Source organism: Furipterus horrens, unplaced genomic scaffold (assembly GCF_987537825.1).
Source record: "Furipterus horrens unplaced genomic scaffold, mFurHor1.1.pri manual_scaffold_4, whole genome shotgun sequence".
NCBI classification, from domain to species: Eukaryota; Metazoa; Chordata; class Mammalia; order Chiroptera; family Furipteridae; genus Furipterus; species Furipterus horrens.
The window spans coordinates 196,905,131-196,930,197 of NW_028327174.1; the positions used below are offsets into that span (position 1 = coordinate 196,905,131).

At 41.7% G+C, this 25,067-nt stretch overlaps 1 protein-coding gene and 1 pseudogene across 6 annotated transcripts in view; both read left to right on the plus strand.

Annotated features, from left to right (window-relative positions):
- The window catches only part of GAPVD1 (GTPase activating protein and VPS9 domains 1), a 62,008-nt gene extending 38,923 nt beyond the window's left edge, over window positions 1-23,085 (plus strand). For 4 of the 6 annotated variants that reach the window (XM_090274721.1, XM_090274725.1, XM_090274723.1 and 1 more), the window contains 15 exons: window positions 1,632-1,766; window positions 2,247-2,366; window positions 3,806-3,883; window positions 4,403-4,773; window positions 6,556-6,643; window positions 7,631-7,711; window positions 11,584-11,706; window positions 12,684-12,813; window positions 14,299-14,408; window positions 14,674-14,833; window positions 15,716-15,903; window positions 16,757-16,970; window positions 18,822-18,894; window positions 19,723-19,920; window positions 21,146-23,085. In XM_090274721.1, coding sequence (XP_090130847.1) covers window positions 1,632-1,766; window positions 2,247-2,366; window positions 3,806-3,883; window positions 4,403-4,773; window positions 6,556-6,643; window positions 7,631-7,711; window positions 11,584-11,706; window positions 12,684-12,813; window positions 14,299-14,408; window positions 14,674-14,833; window positions 15,716-15,903; window positions 16,757-16,970; window positions 18,822-18,894; window positions 19,723-19,920; window positions 21,146-21,286 — 2,210 coding nt within the window. In that variant the 3' untranslated portion in view covers window positions 21,287-23,085. The remainder of the gene's footprint in view (window positions 1-1,631; window positions 1,767-2,246; window positions 2,367-3,805; window positions 3,884-4,402; window positions 4,774-6,555; window positions 6,644-7,630; window positions 7,712-11,583; window positions 11,707-12,683; window positions 12,814-14,298; window positions 14,409-14,673; window positions 14,834-15,715; window positions 15,904-16,756; window positions 16,971-18,821; window positions 18,895-19,722; window positions 19,921-21,145) is intronic. The other 2 variants (XM_090274724.1, XM_090274726.1) reach the window with 1 other exon arrangement.
- Window positions 8,566-8,655, plus strand: LOC150013725 (small nucleolar RNA SNORA32; annotated as a pseudogene).
- Window positions 23,086-25,067: the final 1,982 nt, after the last annotated feature.

The window sequence follows — 25,067 nt, forward strand, 5'->3', positions numbered from 1 at the left end:
ATTATCACTGAGAACTGTTGGATTCCTATACTTGAATTTTAGAGATATTGTACTAGTGGCAAGATTATTATTTTATCACATTGCTTGTATATGTTAGTGGCTATTATTTCTTCTGTAAATTTCAAAAGTAAACACATACCTCAAGAGATCAGAAAATTTTATTCACCATCACAAACTGGATTATATATTACAAATTCTGATCAAAGTAATTATATTAAAGGTATTTTCAGGAGTATCACAAATTTTCTGTACCGGAAGATAAAACGAAATAGTAAACTAGTAAGCATACACTAAAATTTACTCATGTGTAAAATATCACTTTGTTTAGAAAATTGACATGCGTGTTTTCCTGGTTATGAAGTAGAAGGGACACATAAATAGTTACATATGATTTTCATTTAATGAACACATGAAATATTCCCCATGCTCTGAATGAGTCATCAGAAGGCTACAAAATTTTGTAACTTTTTTTTATGGTGCATGAAACAGCATAATTGTTTTATAGAATAAAATACAGTACTTGTAATTCTCAAAAAAAACCCCAAAACTAAAGGTGTTCATCATCACCAAACTATGAACAATAAAATGAAAAAAAAATACAAAGCAATCAACAGTTGAATCTAAAAAGACAAACTAAGCAAACAAGAACAGAGACAGAATCATGGATACAGAGAGCATTTTGATGGTCAACAGATGGGAGGGGTGTGTAGGGGAATGGGTGAAGAGGTGAGAGGACTAAGTACAAACAGGTAATTACAGACTAGCCACAGGGATATAAAGTATCCTATAGGGAATGAAGTAGCCAAAGAACTTATATGTGTGACCCATGGACATGAACAGTGGTGGGGGGATTACCTGAGGGAATGGGGGGTGCTGGATGGAGGAGGGCCAATGAGGGAAAAAGGACAACTGCAAAAGCCTTGTCAATAAAATATAATTTTAAAAATAAATAATACAATAATTAGTAAATAAGAATAAAAAAAGATACCTAATGTATCTGAGTACTGAGTTACTTTGTGTACGATTATTATTAATGTACTTTTGTACTTTTTTCTTACGTATTGCATTGCTACTTTTTTCTTATGATTATGAAGATGAATCTTTGCCTTCAACTAAATGTCAACTACTGGAATACAAATATAAATAACTGTGTGTCTGAATTACGTTATGTCTGATCTACTTGGCTCAAGAATAATTAAGTGATCCTGATATGTGTTGTATAATGTAACACATTCCGGCATACCGACCTTTACATAAGAAGATAGACAGTAGGATTACCTATCTTTTGAACGTCCATAGGAGTTGTGTTTTTGAAAGTGGTTGATTTAGTGCTATTATTTCATATTCTTTTGTTCAGTTTAGTTGCTAACCAAGAGCACACTCTGTGAGATTAGTGACCTGGAATCAGTTTTTCCATCTTTGCACAATGAACTAGCCTAGATTGGGATGAAAATCACAACCTTGACTTTTTTAACACTTGCTTCAACTAACTTTGCTAATTGGCCCAGATTTAGAAATCTATTTACACTGATTTTATTCATGCCCTAGTAGCTTTCATCATCTGGGTCAGAAGCTGAAACGGTGGCAGGCTAACAGAATCACTAATGTGACACCCCACATCTTCTGTTTAGAGGCCCCAGATCTAAAGCAGGAGGAGCGTCTGCAGGAACTGGAGAGCTGTTCTGGACTGGGCAGCACATCTGATGATACGGATGTCAGGGAGGTCAGTTCCCGCCCCAGCACACCAGGCCTCAGTGTTGTGTCGGGTATGTCTGTCTTGTTTTAAGGAATAAGGATTTCAAGGTGTGTTCCCACCTTCCCATTTATGAAGTTGATAGCAAAGAGAGATGTTTTATTTAAGAGCTGATTAATTTCCAGAAACCAGTTATTTCTACAGGATCTTAAATCTGTGAGGATTTAATGTGTGGCTTTTGTACAGCATGTTGAAGTCATTGGCCAGCAACCTGTATGTGTTCCCTCTATAACCCTTGTCTATTGTTAGCAGCCTCTGCTATTCTATTTAGATACCACGTGGTAATTCTGGTTATGTTGGACAAATCAAGGGAAATGTATTTAAGCAATAGTACAATAAAGAATATAACACCAAACAACTCACATGTATAGAACTGCAACACAAGAAAATTGAGAATATTTATATTTCTCCAAATCTCATATACTTTATGTGTGGTTATTTTGTTCTTCTGTTTATTTTTGCTTTCTTTTTCTTTTCTTTTTTCTTTTTAAAGGCATAAGTGCAACCTCTGAGGATATTCCCAATAAGATTGAAGACCTGAGATCTGAGTGCAGCTCTGATTTTGGGGGTAAAGATTCTGTCACTAGTCCAGACATGGATGAAGTAACTCATGGTAAGAAGGGGAAATGAGAATGACTTTAAAACAATCACATTCATGGTGAAACGGGCAGACTTATCCATTGCTGGTGATATTATCAATTGTTATAGCACTTTGGGACATAATTTGGCAATATATATAGTTAGTCTTAAAATCAGGCGTAAGGGAATAGTTCCAGTATAAAAAGTTCATTGACTTAATTTCAGATTCCACATTGTAACTAAACTTTAAAGAAATACTTGTCAAGATTTGGTGCAGTATCAAAGAAGAATATCCACAATTACTGGAAAGGCTATTAAAATATCGTTCCCTTTCCAACTACATGTTTGAGGCCAGTTTTTCTTTATATTCTTTAACCAAAATGTTATATTGCAACAGATTCAAAACAGAAGCAAATATAAGAATCCAGCTATGTTCTATCTAGCCATGTAGAAAAGGTATTTGTAAAAATGTAAAACAGTGTCACTCTTGTTATTTTTTATTTTGGAAAATATAGTTATTTTTTATTATAAAGGGTTATTTGTATTACCATTTAATGGGTTTATTTAAATGGATAAAAACATATCTCTTTTCAGTTTTAACTTATAATATTGTAAATATCAATAGATATAATCAATCAGTAATTTTAAAGAATGTAAAGGTGTCCTAAGGTCAAAATTTTGAGAATATTCTAAGCTATCTTTCATAATGATATTCTATTTCTGTAACTTTTGTAAAGGAAGTTAAATATAAGATATAGAACAAAAGGAAAAATTAAAAGGCACATAACACTGTCATTCATTATCAAAAAGTAGTTCAGACTGAAAAGGTTTATAGAGTAACAGTTTTTATATATTTGAAAGTGTTAGCTTCTGTACACTTATTTTAATATTTCAGATTTTGATTGTTTAGACATGTTTAGAGGAATTATCTTTTACTCTGTAGCTTAAAACAGTGCATTTAAAAATTCGAATTTGTTTCATGATATAATGTAGTATTCATTTTAATATGAATTTTTAAATAATTGTCATTTGCTGAGAGCAGTACTAGAATTTCACCTTTTACAACATTTTATTTATACTCCTTCTGCAGGTAGTGTTGCCCCTATTTCTAGAGGTGGAGGGTGAGACTCGGGAAGTTGTGACATTGTGGAGATGTTGATGCTTTACATCGTCAGCTCTGTCACCTTTGCATTAACCATGACCCAGTCTGGCCCTTAGAAGTAACAGGCACATGGAGGATAGACCACTTAAATGTAATTAAAATCCGTGTGTGTAGAAAAAAAAACATAATATAAATTTGGAGTAATAAGAATTTGATCCTCATTAGATTCTTTTTCCCCTGATAATGCCCAAGTTCTACCTGACGAAAGGAGTTCGAAAACTGGGAAAATGTCAGAACCATTTTCACCGTGTTGAAGTGCTCCCTGAATCATGAGTTCTGACTTTGTCTCACTGTTTGCTGGTCTGTTTTAGGTGCCCACCAGCTGACCTCCCCCCCTTCTCAGTCAGAGTCTCTGCTTGCCATGTTTGATCCACTGTCTTCACACGAAGGTAAACTAGTCAAGTGAATTTTCTAAAAAATTTAGATACAGTTGACATATAAATATTATATTATATTTATAATATAATATAATATAAAGCATTATATTAGTTTTAGGTGTACAACATAATGATTCAATATTTGTATATATGTTGAAATAATCATCAAGTGAGCTTTAAAAAATTATTTATTTAGAGGGGAAGGAAGGGGAGAGAGGGGCAGGGAGAAACATCGATATGAAGGAGAAACATTGATATGAGAGAGAAACATCGATCCGGTTGCCCTTCGTACACACCCCAACCAGAGACCGGTCCTGCACATTCCCAGGCATGTGCCTTGACTGGGAATCAAACTTGCAACCTTTTGGTTTGCAGGATGGCACTCAACCAGCTGAGCCACACCAGCCAGGGCATCAAGTGAGCTTTCTGACTTGTCTTATCATGGACGAAGCAATGCAACCGAAACCCTTTGCTCATGCCTTGGTTGGATCAGTTCTGTCTCAGTTGCCAACTGTGTTTCCTGTGTTCCAGGGGCTTCTGCTGTGGTAAGGCCCAAGGTTCACTATGCCAGGCCATCGCATCCACCACCAGACCCCCCGATCCTGGAAGGAGCTGTGGGAGGAAATGAGGCCAGGCTGCCAAACTTTGGTTCCCATGTCTTAACGCTAGCTGAAATGGAGGCATTCAAGCAAAGGCATTCTTACCCTGAGAGATTAGTTCGCAGCAGGAGCTCTGATATAGTATCTTCTGTCCGGAGACCCATGAGTGACCCCAGCTGGAACCGACGTCCAGGGAATGAAGAGCGAGAGCTCCCTCCGGCCGCAGCCATTGGTGCTACTTCCTTGGTGGCTGCACCTCATTCATCATCTTCATCCCCGAGTAAGGACTCCTCAAGAGGAGAGGTATGGGACACAGGCCACGCCTGAGAAATTGCGATCAGTGGCCAGCTTTAATGTTCCGTCTGCCTGAGTCTCTGGATATATGAAATTAACATGGATCATAGACATCTAGGATTAGGGATGGACAGCAGTCACAGTGAAAGATGATTTGTCAACCTAGTATATTCACAACCATATAATCCGTGTGAAGTACTAGCGTACTTTGGTTTTATAGTAGTGAGCTTGCATTTTTATAACATTTTAAACTTTCTCCAAGTAATTTTACATCTAATTTCATTTAAACCTCACAGTTTTCTTCCAAGATGGTTAGCTGTTATTTTTCTTTTTTCCTCCCAATGTGTTATTTTTTATTTTGAAACAACGATAGTTACCAAGAAGTTGGACGTAGATAAAAACCGCCTTTCACGCCAAGCCTGTGGGCGTAAGTTGCCGGCCTGATGCTGCCATGCTCCTCACCTGTGAGTGCTTGGGTGTAAAGTTTCCTACGCACCGGCACCTTCTCCTGCACGTGGTGTGGCCGTCGGCGTCAGGAAGTTAAAAGCAGTCCATTACTACGTCTGCTTCTCACGCCCCATTCGTGCAGGTGGCCCTAGTTGTCCCAGGAGCATCCTTTATAGTAAGAGGATCCGGTTGGAATCACATCTCGTATTTAGTTGTCATTGTAGTCTCAGCCTAGAATATTTTCTCGGTTTTTTCTTGACTTTCATGATCCTTCACATGCTTAAAAATGACAGGCCCATTTCTAGAATTGGGGTTTGTTTGATGCTTTCTCAGGTTATTCATCCTTGGCACTAATGTGACAACATGTTCCTTTCACTGCCTGTGATGGTCATTTGGATCATTTGATGAAGGTGGTGTCTGCCAGGTTCCCCACTGTCAAGTTACGACTTTCCTTTGTAATTAATAAGTATTTTGGGGGGAGAGGGAGTACTTAGAAAATATGTAAATACCTGTTCTTCATCAAATTTTTAATTTGCTCACTTATTAATTATATCTATGCGCCCATGGTTTTCAGTTTTAATGAATGGGTTTGTTATTGTCATTTATTTTTGTCCCTGATTTGGTCAGTGGGCCCCTTCTACATGGATCCCCTTAGAGAAGGTATTTTTAGTTCCAGTTTTGTAGAAACGGAAATTAAATGATTTGTTTAAGGTCACATGATGGGCTAGTCAAGGAATTATAGTTCCTGTCCTTTGACATGTGGTCTTAATGATATCTCAACATAATTGGTAATCAAAACATGAACTTTGAAGTTGGTCAGATCTAGGTTTCAGTCCCAGCTGTGCCACATACAGGCTGTACAACTTTGGGGAAGATGTGTGACAACCTCTCATCTATAAAAAGGGCTTAATAATAGTTTTTATCTCCTCAGGCTACTGTGAGGTTTAAATGAGACAATACATATCCTTACACTCAGTGTTTGGCACATAGTACGGACTCAGTTTTATTACTATTGCTACTGCTACCATCTCTACTACCCCTCTAGACTTTATTTGCATTGTGTTTACTCCGTAAGGTTGTATTAAGTGCCCTCTCCGTGCTAGGCTCCATATTAGGCTCTCAGTTTACTAACAGTGATGAGATAGTGCCCACCCTCAAGCAGATCATTTGGTGCTTGAAAGGTTCACTTCCATGTTCCGGAAACTCCCTGTCTAGCAATGAAAACAGTTTTGCTTTTAAGACAAACCTGAGTGGTATTTGTATTTCACAGACTAAATGAAATCCTTTTCCTAGTACTTTGTCCTGCTACCCAACTCCAAATAAAGCATCAAACTTTTCCTACAGACTGAAGAGCGCAAAGATAGCGATGATGAGAAACCAGACAGGAACAGACCTTGGTGGAGAAAACGTTTTGTTTCTGCCATGCCTAAAGGTAATTTTATACAATATCAGAATGCCATATTAGCAACAAGAAGCAAAGCCCCAAAATCTCTTTCAGAGAGCCAATATCTCAACTCCTCTCTCTCTGAGGCTTGCTGGGCTTGTTTCTAGCTGTTTTCAGGGTGAAGATAATGGTTTTGCACAGGTGAATGCTAAGGCAGAGCTTTAGAAATGACAGTTCTTATTTTTTGCAGGAAGTGGTAGTGGTTTCATAAATGGAAATCATGCAAGTCACGGTTGTTTAAATGCCATATGCCACTGATGGTAGACATGTAGGGCTTTCGATATGTATTGCCAATAATTATTGCAGGAAATAGGGATGCTATTAGTAATTAAACTGATAATTTGAAGTTCGTCCTTTACATTCCTGGAATAAACTTAAGCTTTGAATGTTTTATGTTCTTTGAGAATGTTTATGCCCTGACTATTCGTGAGTGTTTAATTTGGATAGGCAGTTGTATAAAATCATTTGGTCTTTTTTTGTGACTAGGCTGGCATCATACCAATAGATATTGAGATTTGAGTTTGCAAAAGCATCTCTTCCTGAAAGGAGAGACCATCCGGGGTTAGAGCTAGGGACTTCTTCCGAAGGCCTCCTCTCGGCCCTGGGCACTCAGGAGCCGAGCAGCACGGCCGTCGCGCCGCGCTCAAGCCCGCGGAGGCGGAGGGCGAGTGAGGCTCCGAGTTCTGAACGTGTTGTTTTTGAGCAGAGGTTGAGAGGGCAGTGGTTTTGATTTAGTCCCAATAGATTCTTGTTAAATCATCCTTCCTGTGGCAGATGACTCTGAAAGCTTCTTTAAGAACCTTCAATGCTATTTATGAACAATTATCAATTGACACTTGGGATTTCTTAGCTTTTAAACTTTTCACTTTCCTTTCACTTAGAAATGTTGGCACGCCAGCTAACCCCAAATGACTGCTGTCTTCTGAGCAGTGCAGTATGTTATGTGTCACACTACTGACTTTATTTAATTTCCAGCTCCTATACCATTTAGAAAGAAAGAAAAACAAGAAAAAGACAAAGATGATCTGGGGCCTGACAGATTCTCAACACTCACAGGTTTGTAGACCCATGGACTTCCTGGCTCCTTCATTCCCAGAGCACATATTTCATGACACTTTTTCTCGGGTGCCATAAGCGTTGCCTTTTTAGAAGAGTGTGTCTGTGTGTGTACAGTGGGGAGTATGTTCTTCATAGCTTTGTGGTTCCCAGTTGGCGGCCACAGTGAATCTCAGTGTGCTCTTCCTGCAGACCACCGCCACCGCCATCATCATCCTCATTATCATAGCTTCCGTTTATGAGATCCCTGGTCCTGAGCCTCTAGACACACCCTACACCTCGACATCTTAGTGGGATGATGACGCATAGTGCCGTGTAGGACAGTGTGGTGATGGCCTAGTGCTCTGCATGCCTTCTCTTTGGACCATTGACTGAGTAGTTTTCTCTAACCTTTTCTCTAACATTGATTGTGGAATTCTAAATTTATTTCCATCTGTAGCTCTTGATTATTCAGGATTGCAGTGAAATTCTGTTTTACCTAATTTCCTGTTTTCGTGATAAGGTGTTTGTTCAAACAATATCATAAATTTATAAACTTTACTAATTTTTTACAGCTTGAATCATTTTAGCATTGCTATTGACCCAGAAAATACAGCTAGGGGTTGGGTTCTTACCTTATTCAGCATTTCCGTCTTTTCCAGCTTCATTTTGGCTCAATGTGAGTGAAACCCTGAAAGGAAAGAGAGTGAGAAGTAGTGTTAATGGCACAGCCTTGAGTTTGATGGCTGTGTACTGTTTCCAGTGACTGTAGAGCATCTAAGGGAAATTAACTTCTCACCTCTTTTTTCCTTATCTTGATTTTAAATTATGTTTTGCTAAATTAAAATGAAGATTTTTATTTAAAAATAAGATAGGTTTCATTGCCATGGATATGACCACAAAACACTTTCCCACTAGGTTTTCTTTCTGCTATGTTGCTGGCTTTCAGCCTATTGGGAACATTTTATTAACCCTTACTTACCTTCATTGCCTAGATCAGCACTGTCTAATATAAATATAACACAAGCTGTATGTGATTTTGTATGAGCCATTGGTAATCAGTGAGATTGTATAATAGTTGTCGTAGATTTCTGGAGTCTTCCAGATGTCCTTTGTCTAGCTAATACTTTAACCAAACCCAGTGACCAAATAGCTTGAGATCACATGATCATCTCTATTCCTGTTACATAGGATCGACTGTGATGACCACTGAATTGAGCAAAAAAGGGATTGAGACTCAAACTCAGGAAGAACTAAGGCAGTGGGAGGATTCAGAACATGCAAAATTCATTAAATAAAAATTTATTAACTAAATAATTATGCCTATGTTACAGATAGTTTAAAAAAACCCAACCCTTTAACTTCTTGTACCAAAAAAAAAAAAAAAAAAAAAAAAAAGAGAGAGAGATAAGTTTCAAAAGAACATTCTCCTCAAAGTTCAGCATAGTACAGGTGAGAATCCCATTTTAATGCATGTTCTTCTGATGTCTAGGTCTATCTATTCAGGTGTGGTTCCTTGTCCTAGCGTACATCCCTGATTCGATGCATGACTTTCCTGGAATAAAGGGCTCTGAATGGCAGGAGCTGTGCTTCTAGGCCACTTGTTCCTGCTGAGAGCAATCCAGCCCATCTCATTCAATCAGCCAATACTTGTTGAACATCTGACTCATGCCAGGCACTGTGCTAAGTGTGTAGACATGAAGTCAAATCACACATGACCCCTGCTCTTCAGGAGCTTACAGACTGACTAAAGGATGGAAAGGCATCCTTTTGGCAAGATTACTCATGTTTCTCTACCATGTTCCTAGTGTTAGGAATTTTCAATGTTTACAGAATGGAATGCTCTCAATGAAACCTCATGTTTTTATAATGCTGAATTGATAATTTTGGAGAAGTTACAAATTATTTTTTTGTCTGGGCAATTCATTTTTCTTGATTCTTGGTTCTTAAACTGGAAGCTACGTAGAGTAGAATAATTTTTTTAAATAAACTATTTCATTTTTGTGTGTTTAATTCAAGCCATTTAACTTCTTTACCGAAACAGAAACTTCTACCCAGTCCTAATGAATGACCCATTGAAAATTATCATTAAACCCATTATAAAATGATATGAAAGGAGATTTCCTAACAGTCTGCCCATAACCCCACCATCCTAAGCATTCCTTTTTTCATGTTCTCTCCTAATGTTTTCATATATGTACATGGCTTTTCATGACTGAATCATGTAAGTATATTCTTTTATCACATGTTATTTCAGAAACCCTCTCCCAAGTTTCTACTAGACATAGCTGGTTTGTTAATAATTTTCATTGGTTCTTAGATAATCTATCACATTTTACTGCAGTACGAACTTTCTCTTGCTTTTGGATATTTAAATTGAATCCAACTTTTATTATGAAAATACTGCTCACAGCTTCATATGTGTAGCATTTTTTTGTTTTTCTTATTTTCCTGGATTAAAAATTTTAAGAATAGTATTCTAGAGATAAAGTTTGTAAGCAACATTATGGCTTTCACTATGTTTAGCCAAATTCTATTGTTCTTTTTTCAAAAGAGCCTCAACAGCACTCAAAACCAAAAGCAAAAAGTACTCCCCCTGCAACAAAAAGATTTTGTAATGATTAAGGTTTTATCATTTTAAGTTTTGAAGAAGATGAGATTACAATTCTTATCATGCATTCAAATGCCATGATAGCAGAAAGATTAAATTACTTTGGAAATCCTTTCTTTCTACAGTTCACTACAATTTTATGGAGACAAAAATAGTACACATTTTTTTTTCATGGAAACAAAAGAAGAGCCTGTGAACATAAATACTTAACCTCGCACACCTCACTTCCTCTTCTATAAAATGGGGGTGATAGTAGTACCCCCCTGTAGTGTTGTTGCAATGATTGAGATCGTTTATATAAGATGCTTAGCACAATCCCTGGCACGTGGTAAGTGCTCAATAAATGTTAGCTGCTATTAATATTAGCTGCTATTAACATGCACATATATATAAATTCTAGTGATTTTTCTGTGATTTTAGACTTTTTAAAAAATGAGATTCTACTAGAATGTGGACATTTGTAGTAGTTACCTGCCTGGCCTCGATTCACCTCAGGAGTTTACATTCCACTACGGAACTTTATTGTGTCCCATAGATCTGTAGCAGTCCTTTGCTTTATTAATTGATAATTAATTTGACATTAGGAAAACATTTTGATGTGTTGCTACTGCTGACAGGATAGCACTGCCTATGTAACTGTGATAAGGTCTCTCTCTGTGCACCCATGTCCAATCCCAGCACTCCCCAACAGGGTCTGGCTTCTGACCCCCGTGCATGCAGAGAGTGCTCAGCTCTGGCAGCTGCATGTCAGGGTGAGAGCCAGCAAGCTAGGATATGAAAGCCTGACGTTTTCAAATCTGGCGTAAACCAGGAAGGAAGAGTGGAGAAAGGCAGTTTTTATTGTTACTGAGAAGACTTGAATTCTCAGTTGAAGACTTGTTCTGCTCCTTCAGCACGGAGCTGTCTGAATAAATGACGTCTGCATATAAAATGCATTGCTGGAAGGTGTGCTAGCCTGGATTGCTAATAACAGCGGTCTGAGTGTAAGCACCTATAGAAACCCATCATCCATTCAGTCTGCACTGGACTTTTTGACACTGTCATGCAGAGTTCTGGTGCTGATGAGAACGTGGGGCTAATCCTCCCACTTCCGTGCTTTGGCAAGGCTCTCAGACCTAGAAATGGGAGAAGGCAGCTGCATGGTGCCTCTTAACATTGAGATATGTGCTCTTTTTAAGTCTTACCTCCTAATCGGCCTTTGGGATTATGCTCCTGGTGGCGTACTAACCTCGGAGTCGGTACAAACCGAGGGGAGCTCATTCTCTCTCTCCTTTCCCTGCAGACGATCCCAGCCCTAGACTCAGCGCACAGGCTCAGGCCGCCGAGGACATTCTGGACAAGTACAGGAATGCCATTAAGCGAACCAGCCCCAGTGAAGGAGCCCTGGGGAACTGCGAAAGTGCAGGTAATGGTCATGATCGAGATTTGAATAGTAACTTTTGTATCACAGAGATAGAGGTGCATTAAAAGTAGCCTTTTAATAGCTACTTTTGAATAGCTTTGGGAAAAATATGGTACAATCCCCAAGATAAATGAAGAGGAAACAAAAGTATATAAAAGTGTAATTTGTATACTGCATGTATTATGCTTGTGCATGCTCAGAGTGTCTCTGGAAGACTTAAGAGGAGTCCAGGGAGAGGGGAAAACAACAGAAATGTTGAAAAAAAATGATACGGTGCAGGTCCATATTCCCTCTACCTAGACATCAGTTGTTAACATTTTCCCACATTTCTCTCTATGTGGTTTTTCCTGAAGCATTTAAAATTATCTCCTAACAATAAAGATATTTTTCCTATATAAACACCGTATCTTTATTACGCTAAGGAACTTTTATTCCTTTTAATTTTATACATGCATATTTTATCTAAATTGATTAGTTAAACACATAAAAACTGTCGTAGAACTCCAGACCTGTCCTGGTTGCATTTGTGAGCTCACCCCAGCTCCTTGCGGGGCAGTGGGAGAAGCCCCTGGGAGAAGGCTGGAGGCCTGAAAACGCGGTCTCCTCAACCCATGGCCAGTCAAGGGGTTTGCAGCCGCCTCCTTCCACGGGCGGGGCTCTGTGCCCACAACATGTGTTCTGTAAAACGATTTTTGAGGCCCCTCTCAGTTCCGTGGTTCAGTGATTCTGATTACAGAGTATTATCTGTTTAAAATGAAGGAAGACTTTCATTGTTTTCAATTCGGATTGGTATGAAAAACAAAGCCATTCCTTCTCAATAAGTGATCTCTTGATACATTATCATTACTATCCATATCTTGTTTAAATGTTTCAAGTTTTCTTTCTTTTTCAAAGAACTCTTTATTGTAAAGCACAATGCTAACAATGCTGAGTTGCTCAGAATTAACTGCTAGTTCTTTCTGGGGGTGGGCTCCGTTCAGAGACTATGGGTGATGGTGAAAGCGCACACGATTCCCCTCGGGAAGAAGCCCTGCAGAACATCTCCGCTGACGACCTGCCGGACTCCGCGAGCCAAGTAGCCCACCCGCAGGACTCGGCTTTCTCCTACAGGTACCTCTTTTGCAGGATTTAGGACTTCGGGGGTTGGACTCTTCATCACTGTTGCGGGCACCTAAAGTCAAGTGGCTGTCGAGTCCCTTAGTAAACGTTAAAGCAGAGAGATAAGAAAGAAATGGCTGTTCCTGAGAAGTCTTTGCTTCATGCGTGGATGCTGTGTATCAAGGCTGTTTAATTTGGGGGTGAAAGGAAACCTCGCTCAGCTCACACCACCACATAAGTAATTAAACTGAAACAAGTGGCAGCGCGTCTGCCCCCCCAAAGCTCTCGGCCCGTGTGAGAAATGTTGGGGGAGCCTGAGGTAGGAGATGAGATCCCCTGCGGAACTGTTGACTAACCCACTGCCCCCCGAAGGCCTCCTGGAGCCCCTCAGTTTATCATCCTTCTCGGTACCAGATTGAGCAGTCACCCAGTATTTTTTTATATTTACCTCCCCCCCAATTAGTTTAAAGAAAACTCCAAGCAATATATTGTTTTATTTATAAATATTATTGAAGCTTTATACTTTTTTTCTGCAGTAAAATTGAGGGGAGTAACAGACAATTTTTATTTTTTAGCCATGACTTTATCATTATATATTTTATGATTCTTTGCAAACTGGGTGAATACTACCTTTGATAGGCTTGATCTGTGAAGTCTTCATTTTATAGGAAACAAGCGGGTAGGGAAAGACGCAGAGCTAGTCAGGTGAGGTGGACAGGTGGTAGTCCTGCAGGAGGAGCAGGCTTTGGCCTGTTCTCGGGGGCGTCTCAGCTTTCTCCTTTGGACGGCAGCTTTGGACATTCTGAAGCAGCTCTGGCCTGCGCCCTGCAGGACCGAAAGGGCCACAGCCACTAGCAGATAAAGGAATGTCGGTGGCTGGCGGGTGGGCCTGGAGCAGGGAGGTTTGGGGTGGAGGGACTGAGCGAAAAGGAAACAGGACTCGTGGACAAGAGTGTGGTGGTTGCTGGGGGTGGGGGCTGCATAAGGGGACTGAATGGTAATGGAAAAAACACAATAAAGGTTAAATTAAAACAAAGAACGTCGGTGGTGGCATCTCTGTGAAGAGAGCTGCGTTATTGTGGAGGGTGACACCTGACCGAAGTCAGTGGCTGGCAGTTGAAAGGAAGCAGGTTTGGCTCAGCACAAGAAGGTTTCCAGCACCAGAGCAATAAGAAAGGGCTTCTTGCCCCATTGCAAGCTTGTCCAGGGGCGCCTGTCCTTGATCTCAGTACGTGCTGGAAGGGCGAAAGGCACTTGTTTGCCTCTGCTGACCAGAGACTGGCCCTGACCCAGAACACTTTTACAGCCTTGCTCCTTGGGTAACTAGGAAGCCTGTTGCTTTAAGAGAGGTGTCAGTAAGTTTAAGATCACCTTTTGTTTATGACCCACTTGAAACATTTGAGTCCTGAGGCAGCATGTTAATTTAGATAGTAAATGTCCATAAAATGTGGCTACATCTGGATATACAAATTAATGGATTTCTAACTTATTTTTCAGAGATGCAAAAAAGAAACTGAGGCTTGCTCTTTGCTCTGCGGATTCTGTTGCTTTCCCAGTGCTAACCCATTCAACACGGAACGGTTTACCAGACCACACAGACCCAGAAGGTAAGTTGCTATATGATCATTTATTTTTTCCTAAATTTGTAGGTTGAGCCATATGAAATTGCCAGTGTTCAGTTTTGTTGAAGCTTTAGGGCAATTCCATCTGGTTCACTGTAATACATTTATATTAGGATCAGTTAAGGGCACTTGGATTACTGCTGGGTCATTCGTGTTCTCTGAGATCGGCAACTCAGCTTAGTTCTAATACAGTTTACATGAGCACATGGGTTTTCTCAACGATAACAGAATTCTTATTTTTTTTGTTTAGACAATGAAATTGTATGCTTCTTAAAAGTTCAAATAGCCGAAGCAATTAATTTACAAGATAAGAACTTAATGGCTCAGCTGCAGGAAACCATGCGCTGCGTGTGCCGCTTTGATAACAGGACGTGCAGCAAACTGCTGGCCTCCATCGCCGAGGACTACAGGTAGCGTGCCGGCCCTTCACCTGCAGACCTAGTTTCCCAGCAGTGCTTTCTTCCCAGTCCTTATTTTGGAAATGAACCCGGGCTTACTGCAAAGTGCTTGGCTCTGTTTACCTGGCTGTGCATTCCTGAGGCGCACACTGGCTGTTTAGTCTGGAAATGTGGTTATAAATGAGCAGCTCTTACAAGCAGAAGTACCGTTTACTTAAGCATCGCACTGAAGAGCTTTAGCAGAGGTGTGGCTGGATGACTAGGATACCGTTTTCATGTTTTTAGGGGTGATGGGGAAGACTGCGTCCCCGGACCAGAGAGGCAGGTGCAGGCCTGGGAATTGCTGCCTTTTGTCTGTGACCAGCCCCTCGTTCACAGTTAAGGAGAACAGCGTAACTGAGATGCTTAGGAAGTGACAAGGCTTTGCGGCCTCGGGCACGGTGCTCTTGTGATTGTTTCGTTTAGGCTGTGCAGACAGTGGCGCTGTGTTTAGGGGCCCAGTGATGCAGTACCCTGCATTTTGTTCTTATTTTGGTTTTCTGTAGCAGTCACTTTCCTGTTAGTTATGATGTGTGAGGTCCTGCCAGCGTGGAGACTGTGCTCCGATATAGAACAGACCAGCAGGGTGAGGGGACTCGGCCATGGCTAGTGAATTTGGTCGCTAAGTGGCCAGCCCAGAACATGATCTCCTCCACGAACATGAGAGTGGGTCTGTTTCTTGGGCTGGCTGCATAATTCGTCCTCAGGACCGCAGTCTGCAGACTAATGTGCTGATTTGTAACGCCAAAATCTATGAAGTACTCTTTTATAAAGAAAAATTAGGACGCTTAGTCTTCAAAGAAAGTGTGCACTCTATCTATCTGGTGGTGTCCTGCAATGCGTATTTCCTTTTAGGAAAAGGGCCCCCTACATTGCTTATCTTACTCGCTGTCGACAAGGACTGCAGACCACGCAGGCTCATCTGGAAAGGCTGCTGCAGAGGGTTTTGCGGGACAAGGAGGTGGCCAATCGGTACTTTACCACCGTCTGTGTGAGATTGCTGCTTGAGAGCAAAGAAAAGAAGATCAGGGAGTTCATTCACGGTAACCGAAGACCTTTAGATTGAGCATCCCTTCAGCCACTTATTGCTGGGAAGATTTGGAAATTTTGTTTTGCTAGTTTGGGTACCTACATGTCTAAGAGCAGTTCTTTAAATTCCCGGTTATTTTATGTATTTTTTTTTTTTTTTAAGAAAGAATTTTAATTTTTTAAAGATTTTGTTTATTTACTTTTAGAGAGCGGGGAAGGGAGGAAGAGAAGTATTAATGTGCGAGAGATACATCAGTCAGTTCCAAGGACCTGGCCCACAACCCAGGCATGTGCCCTGACTGGGAATTGAGCCAGTAACTTCTTGGTTTGCAAGCTGGTGCTCAGTCCACTGAGCCACATCAGCTAGGGCTGGATTCTTTTATTTTGTTTTATTTTTTTAAATTGTTTTTCTATTACAGTTGTCTCATTTTTTCCCCCACTGCTCCCCCCACCCCCCGCCACATTCAATCCTTATTCCGTTGTCCATGTCCATGGATCATTCCTACTATTTCCTTGTGGCTGGATTCTTAATTAAACTTTGATGTCAGACAATACATTTTATTTTTATTGGGTTGACTTTTATTTAAAAATAGATTAAATTGGTAAAGTTTTGGATCCACACAATTTTTCTCACTTTTTAAACCAAAGTACATCACTTTTATAATATACCCCCTGCTCTTAAATTCTTATATCTCTTATCTTTCTCCTGATTTTAGTGATTTGGTTGCATATTCTCCTAAAATAAACCAGGTCCAGACACTTTTGGCTTTAAGAATATACTGCTTACATAGCTAAAATGATTTCTGTGATTTCCTTTTTAAAATTATTTGGATAGTATATTTTAAAAATTATTATTTTGCATTGGAGACTTTCAGAAACTCACAGCAGCTGATGATAAAACTGCTCAGGTAGAAGATTTCCTAAAGTACCTTTATGGCGTGATGGCCCAGGACGTCATATGGCAGAATGCGAGTGAGGAGCAGCTTCAGGACGCTCAGCTGGCCATTGAGCGAAGCGTGATGAATCGGATTTTCAAGCTTGCTTTCTACCCTAACCAGGACGGGGACATACTTCGTGACCAGTGAGTGCCTCTGCGTTTAGTGCCTGGGTGGGACTCTCTAGGGATGCATCAGCTAGCCCCATGTTTCAGACAAGCTGTACATGAGACTTGGTACCTAAGAGGAATGCATTTTGTTACTGATCTTCACCCATCAGAGTTACAAGATCAAAAAGGATGATATCACCCTGTTTTCAGGGATGTGGGGAATCAGGCGGAGGGGTGTATACATTGGTCTGGCCTTTTTGGAAGGCACTGCTATTTCCTGTGCCTCAGCTCTTCCTTTCCTTTAGGTCTTGACTCCAGGAAGCCTTTCCTGGCCTTTCTGACGAGGTTAACGTCCCTGTCGGCGCTCTTAGGCCTGTGGACCTTTCTCAGTGGCAGCTTCACGTTGGTTAAAGTCATGCTTGTCAGCCTGGCACCTCTGACATTGGGGCTAGGCTGGCATGTGCATTGGAGCGGTTTAGCAGCTTCTCTGGGCGCTGCATGCTCGAACCAGTCGTACAGCCCTAGTCATGGGACCCACAGGTGTCTCCAGTTGCTGCCAGGTGTCCTGTGGAGGGCAGGATCGCTCCTGCTCTGGTGCACTGGCTTGTGTGGCCACCTGATGAGTGCTGCTCTCCGCTGGGCGTGCCCACCACGAGAGCGGGAGCGTGGTGCCTGCACTCACCGCTCTGTCACGGCCTCGAGCACAGGGCTTGGCCACTGGGACACGCTCATTGGTCATTAGGAATGAAGAGTTATATATGTGAATATCGAAAAACACCTGGAATTGTATGGTGTATATATCTCAGTAAAGTTGGTTTTTAAAACTAATCCTAAAAATTAATCTTGAAAAATAAATTCTTGCCATGGAAACGCTGGTTATTTGGGGGCGGTGAGACTAGATGGTTTAGCATTCTCTTTTCTTCTTCTGCATTTTCTTGAACATCACTTTACAGCCCCGTTTCTGACCCCGCATGTTGAGGTGGCCGCTGTGCCCCGTCCTCCCGCTGTGACAGTGACTTACTGTGCCAGGGACTCTCAAGGGGTCCACGTAATAGGATGTCAGCGTGGGTAATGAGTGGTTTTCCCAAGACTTTTTCATGAAAATGATAAGGTATAGCATGTATATTTGAGAGTTCACTTTCCTCTGAACGGGTTAGGATCGTTCCAGCCTGCCTCTCACTTGCCTAGCCCACCCGAACCTCTGTCCGTGCCCCAAGTGGGACCTGTTTCCCTCAGGGCACCAGCTTTCGGCTTCTGGGGAGGAGGAAGGAGGAAGGACAGTGAAACTGTTTATCGCAAAGAGCAACTTTGAAGCAGGTTATCCTGCCTTCTCCTCTGTGGCATGTCCGCAGGTTTTACATACGAAGGCTGAGCTGACGTGGTGTTCTGGGAGGGGCACTAGAAGCCAGGAAAGTTGGGTTTAGCTCCTGTGTGGCCTTAGTCAAAACCTTCACCTGTTTAAGCTGAATTATTTCCACTGGTGAGATGAGAGCTTTTGTGTTCTGAGTTCCTTCTCCATCTAAGTGTCTTTGGTTTCTGGCTTTTGATCCTCCGCCTCCTGGCAGACTGCATACTAACCAGTGTGGCCAGGCAGTTCTTGGGCTGAGGGCCCCCTCCCTTCTCCTTGGAATGCGGCCCTGGTCTGGGAAGGAAGGGCCTCCCCACTCTGTCCGCCTACCTCGCTCACGCAGCGCTTCTAAGCAGATCCTGGATGTGACTTTTTTGACAAGATAGAATCCTACAGCTAAGAGATAGTCTGAACTAGAATTGTGATTATATTTAGAAATAAGTCTAAAATATTTTAAATGTTTTCAAAAATCAGTTATGACTCTTTGTGTACCTTATTTTCTGAAATGTATATTTACATATTTGTTTTGGCGGTTTCAGGGTTCTTCATGAACATATTCAGAGATTATCTAAAGTAGTGACTGCAAACCACAGAGCGCTTCAGATACCAGAGGTAACGCGGGTTTCACAGCGTGGGGGGGCTGCGAACTGAAAGCTGCTCAGTGTACTGCGCGCGCGGCACCGGTTTTTCAGGGAAGCAGTACAAAATATGTAGCGCCCTTTTGCATTAGAGCTGCTTCAGTCGTAACTGGGAAGTTCTCCAAGATCCTTCCGAGGATTAAAATTTGGGTGGAGAGGGTGGCTGGGGAGCTCCCCTCAGCACAGGCAGGGCCTTGGGACGTAGGCACCTCGGCTCTAGGAGGGAATTGAACCTGAATGTGACACCAAATTGCCTTTTAATTGTTGATCATAGAGTTTTAACCTCATAAAATACAGCTCTTAGGAAATAGGAAAATTTCAGGTTGTTTTATTAAAATCCCCACTAATGGAACATCGATTAGCATAAACTTTTTAATTGTCTTTGTTTAAATCTGTCATTTCTAGAATTACTGCAGCAAATGCACATATTAATTTATAACTTATTTTCTTTTAAAAGTAACTTGTTTGTGCTTTTGGAATCAGCTTCTACATGTAGAGAAGTTCCATTCTAGCTATTTAAGAAAGGCTGAAATTTTAGGGATTCTAGGTTCTGTGTTACTGTATGCCATTGCCTCTGTTAGTGGCTATCTAGGTGGTTTTAGTTTAAAATTCAAGGCAAATCATTTAGAAGTTAAGGAGTTAAGCTCAGTCTTTAGTGGGAGGCGAAGGGACCGCAGCCCGGCTTCAGGGAGGGAAGGGGAAGACAGCGCCTTCCCCTCCGGCCTCCCACGGGGCTGCTGTGCTCGCTGCCAGCCCGGCCGTGAGGTTCGAGCTCTGTGTGCCTGCGTGTGGTCTCGCTCAGGTGTACCTTCGGGAGGCCCCGTGGCCGTCAGCGCAGTCGGAAATCAGGACGATAAGCGCCTACAAGACCCCCCGGGACAAAGTGCAGTGCATCCTGCGCATGTGCTCCACCATCATGAACCTCTTGAGCCTGGCCAACGAGGACTCCGTCCCGGGAGCGGATGACTTCGTCCCTGTTCTGGTGTTCGTGTTGATAAAGGTGGGCCCTCAGCTCTCTCAGTGACAAGAGCTGCTTTCGCATTCCGAGCGGGTGGCGCAGGTGTCACAGGATGTTAGAGGCCCTGGCTTTTTTCCAAGCCTCCAGCTCTGTGTTACCCAGAAAAAAAGTGTCTAACATTGAGTGTTGTTCTGTCCAGAAGTCAGGGGTTTCAAAAGAGAGGATGGCAGGACCAGATGCCTAGATGAATATTTTCAGATTCTAAAGCTGTGCCTGAAGTTCTTGGTTGGGGCTCAGTATATTGAGTGAAAGAATAAATGTGCTTTTACCATCTTCTTTTACATTGAATTCTTCATAGTACTTGTCACATAAACTACATTTGGCGATCATCTCACTCCTTTAGCCTCGTATTTTGTAATTGTACCGTATTATTTTTAAAAGTACTGACACATTTTGTCCTTTTCTGTCTTTGAAATGGAAATTTCATCATCTGAACAGTTTATTTTGAACATTTTGGGGAGGACCATGTGCTTGGGGCGCCTCACGTGGTCCAGTCAGCCCATCTGTTGAGGCCTAGGGTACATTTAACACATGTCTTACTGATTCTGAATGTTGCAGTATTTCTGCAGCCTGAACTCTGAGTCAGAAGCCCCCAGGATCAGTGAGTGATCCGCCTTGGTAACTCCTGTTGGCCTGCTCTTCTCGCTTCTGCTTGTGGTGTGTCAGTTTAAGCTTACTTTAAGGAACAGGTCTTGGCTTGTCTTCCTAACCACTTAACACCTCTGTGTCCTTCTTGCCACACGAAGAAGGTGAAAAAGCAGGTGTTCTGTGTTCCCTCTTGCAACAGAAGACACACACTGTTTTTTAGTGTTTTCTTTCTTAGCTGATTCTGCCTGCACTTACTAACCAGTGGTAACCCAATTTGCCTGCAGCAATTATTTCCTTATCTAACATTCTGGAATCCTGGGATGTTGAGTAAGTCCACTGGGTCGGTTTGGCCTTGTTAAGGACCAGCGGGGTTAAGTGACTTGCAGCATAGAAAGCTCTAGGTAGTTCACCTGGGATTAGAACCCAACTTGCCTTTGCAGGGTACCATTGCTGCTCAGAGTAGCTCGGGTTTACAGAACAGTTCCCGAAAGGGGATTTGGGGAGTATTTACATAAGGCCTGGTATCTTTCAGAGAAAAACATTTGAAGATGTTAACTTAAATGATTTTTGCAGAGGTATACATCTAACGAATTGACTCTCTTGTTTTTCATTTTTCTAGGCAAATCCACCCTGTTTACTGTCCACTGTTCAGTATATCAGTAGCTTTTATGCCAGCTGTCTGACTGGAGAGGAGTCGTATTGGTGGATGCAGTTCACAGCAGCAGTGGAATTCATTAAAACTATCGATGACCGGAAGTGACCAAGACCCAGGGCCCCGCAGGCAGCAGACTGTTAGGCGGGCAAACAGATCTCTAGGAAAATGTACCAGCTGCTTTGAAGGCTGAAGATTGATTTTGTATAATAGTGTATAGCATTCAGACATTTTAAAACAGATCTTTACTAAAAAGATTAATGAGCTGACAAGCAGGTTCTCTTTTCTTTGGGCTCTCTCCCTTTCTGAGTCACATATTTTATTTTCTTGTCCCCAAGTAGAGAATAGCATTGCAAAAAGGGACCACATTTTCCAGATATTTGAAATACTAAAAAACTAAGCAAAATCTCCTAGAAAATTTCTAGATCTCCATTCATGGATACCCATTCTTTCCTTTTATTTAACAAAAAAGGACAATATCTCTTTTAAGACGCTGTCTAATCCTATAGACATCCAGTGGAAGGGAAGCAGGAGTTGCACTGAGGATTGTAATGGTGGTGGCATTAGTGGCATTATCTATAAATACACTCACCTAAATTGAACAGCTAAGAAGGAAATGTAAATATAATATATATTTATATTTGATGTAATATGGACATCTTCAGATTCTAATAAACAAGGGATATTGCTGGTAGTAGATTGTGATGTACCCTCTTGTGAAATGGCTTCCTTGACAAGATTTAAGCTGAGCTTAAAATCAGAAAACAAGAAAGTACACAGAAATATTTATTAAAGTGTAATACAGTTTATTGAACTGTCTAGGTGTGGAGTTTGATGCCCAGGGCTGCCGTTGATGAGAGGTATAAAAATCATGAGTAAGTCACCTAGACGTTTCTCACCAGGGACGTCTTTGAGCCTGTAGTAGGAGAGAGACCCTCAGTCACCATGTGTTACATACAGAGGAACAGTAGATATCTAATACTTTTTTGTGGTACTTATCTGAAATAGTAAATATAGTGTAGAAACCACCAACAGAACTCCTTACAACCCTATAATTGTAATATATTTTTGATGATTATTCACATTGAATGCACAGACCAGGAATTCAGTGAATGTCATTTTTAAAAAAACTAATTTGTATTGTCTGCTCTAGTGATACAAGTTTTATTAGTGATAAACTATTTTAATCAACCATACTATTCTTATGGAAAAAAATCTATTTTGGCAGGTTTCTGTGCCTTTATTTCCCTCTTCTGAAAAAATATATGTGTTTCAATATTTTGTTTGATTATATATTGATAATTCATCAGGAATCGGTTCTGGTGTCTGAAAAATTGGCCACAGAGGCACACCAAAGCCTCAAGCACAAGTCTTGCACGTTGTCACCACTGATGGCTTCCCTTTGTTTCCTAGTCACATTTAGCTTCTTTTTACAGCAAACTGAGTCCCATCCCTTGACTCCCTTGTCGCTGACAGCACTTCCAGGCCTTAAGGGAACTGTGACGACACCTTGAGCAGGTGACTCCAGAGGCTGTCTTCTCCTCCTCTCCGGAGTCTCTGTCTCATTGTGCCTCAGGAAGCTGGGTTTTCTTTACCCTCACCCCCACCTCTTCTTCATTTATTCTAAAACACTGAACTAAGAAGTTACGGAGGAGTGTGGGATGTGGTTTCTGCCTTTTAGGGAGAGAGAAAAATTAGTACTGCAAAATGTCCTTTTGGGATATTAGGGCAAGACATCTGTGTACAGAGCCGTGTGCTATGTGGGGTTGTGACTGTCAAAGTTGCCCAGGTATTAGAAGGCAAATCCCACCATAAATACTTTACAAGGCACCTGTCTAACATGCCAAGATCTAAAAGCGAGTCCATTTTCTTCAGCATTTGATTCAATAAACGTTAAGTCAACAGAAGACTTGGAACAGTTGAAATTCATTGTTACGGGGTTTAACTTGGAAGTCGACGAGAGGTGTTTTCCCTCCACAGTGGTTGCTGAGTCTATTCCATGTTCTCACCACGGAAATAAATACGAAGATGTGGACACTGCACAGCGCTCCTCTGTGGAGCAGAAGGTGTGGCGTTTGGGCTGCAGGGCAGCACTGGAGGCAGGAGCTGGCTCCACGGGGCGCGCGTCCGTGGTCGGGGCAGAGCCCCAGAGCTTTGGCATCCTGATCACACCTCTGAAACGGAAGCAGGTGCTTGGGTCTTGAGTCAGGTGCCAGCAGAGACACAGCCCAGCCATTGAAGGGGCAGCGAAGGCTCCCTCTGGAAACCTTCAGGAGCAAGGGCCGCTCCATTCACCATCACTGGGTGGGTTTCCCAAGGGGATTTATTTTAGCGTTGACTTTGGTATTTAGGATTGGTCACTACTGCATGGCAGGGGTGGGGTGCGGCGTAGGGAATCATTTGACATAGCTCTTTCAGGAAAGAGGCATATTTCTTTGAATGTCGTACTGCCCTCATTCCCAGTGCTGCTTTTACACAAAATATTAGTGCAAAAGTCCCAGGTCACCCCTTGGAAACCCTCAGTAGTCACCTATTATCACCCGGAGTTTCCGGAGCTACTGAATGTTAAACGCAGAGTGAGCGGCTCAGTTCACTGAAATTTTGTAGAATTCAACTAACCTTACAGTTCGTGTTTTGTGTTAATATTCTGCTTCTGGAGAGAGGTATTAGGAATACAGGTTTAAGATGGTCTTTCCTTGTAAAGTTCTATTTCCAAAAAACCTGGTAAACATTCTCCACTTTAGATAAAAATCTCAGTCACAACTGTTGCTTTCTTTTTCTTTTTAAAAGCCTACTTATGAAAGCCTGTTTTATACAGATACTAAATCACTGTAGTAAGAGGGTTAGGCTCTGTGAGGGATGGACCGGAGCTGTGGTGCATGATTTCTTACCCGTTGTTCCTGGAAGCCTTTGTTTGACGAGGACTTTCAGTACACCTGCTCCTGAGGCATGTAAGCAGGAAGGTGAAGCCCAGCCCCAGTGGGACCTCGCTGTCGGAACCCAGCTGAGCAGTACCTGCCCTGGGAGTTCCACTTTGGCCAAGTAATGGTCAGCTGGTATTTTAAATGAATGAAGTTTTAAAAACTCCCTTCTCTGATGCTCTCAGGTCTGAAAAGGGAATGTAAGACTACACTCAGTTGTTGGTGGCAGAGAAGTGATAGAAATGTGGCCATGTTGGCTTCCTCCACGTGTGTCCTGGGCCTTCTCTTCCTCTCTCCATTCTGCTTTACTTTAAAAAAATTTTTTTTTGAAATTGAAAACTAGTCAAATGCCTTTGTTTTAAATCAGCTTCAGCTATATGATATTTTAAAAATCGCACTAGATCTTTTTTGCTGTCCTCTTTCTGAAGCTTTTGGATCCATTCTTCAATTTACGTTCTAAAACACCTATATTAGCACAGAAAAGCTTTTATATTTTTTCATCTAGAGGATTTATTCTGTATGCAATTGCCATAATTTAGGGGGGAAATCAAACAGTTTTGAAGTTCAAAGAATTCTTAAGTAGATTACTGGCACTATTTGAGGTATTGTGAACGCCAAAATGCTTGACAGCTTTGTCAGGTTATTACTTAATGTATCTTAGGATCTAGGTCACCCAAGAAGCAGGATGACCAGGAATCATATTACTCTGGAGAGCACTTGGACAAAGGCAGATAGATTTTACTTCAGTGTCAAGGTTGATGTGGTTGAGCTGTGGAGTCACCGTGGAGCTGCTGTGTCCCTGAGGCCTGCGCCCGTGAAGGTTAAAGTTCACGAGAGAGGAGTCCTCTCCACTTGGCCGCTGGCAGGCACTGTGGGCAGGGGCCACACGCCCTCACAATTCCCCTTTGCTGAGCTGATACCCTGTCTTCACGAGCCTCACCTGTATTAAAAAGCTTTGTCCCGCCTCT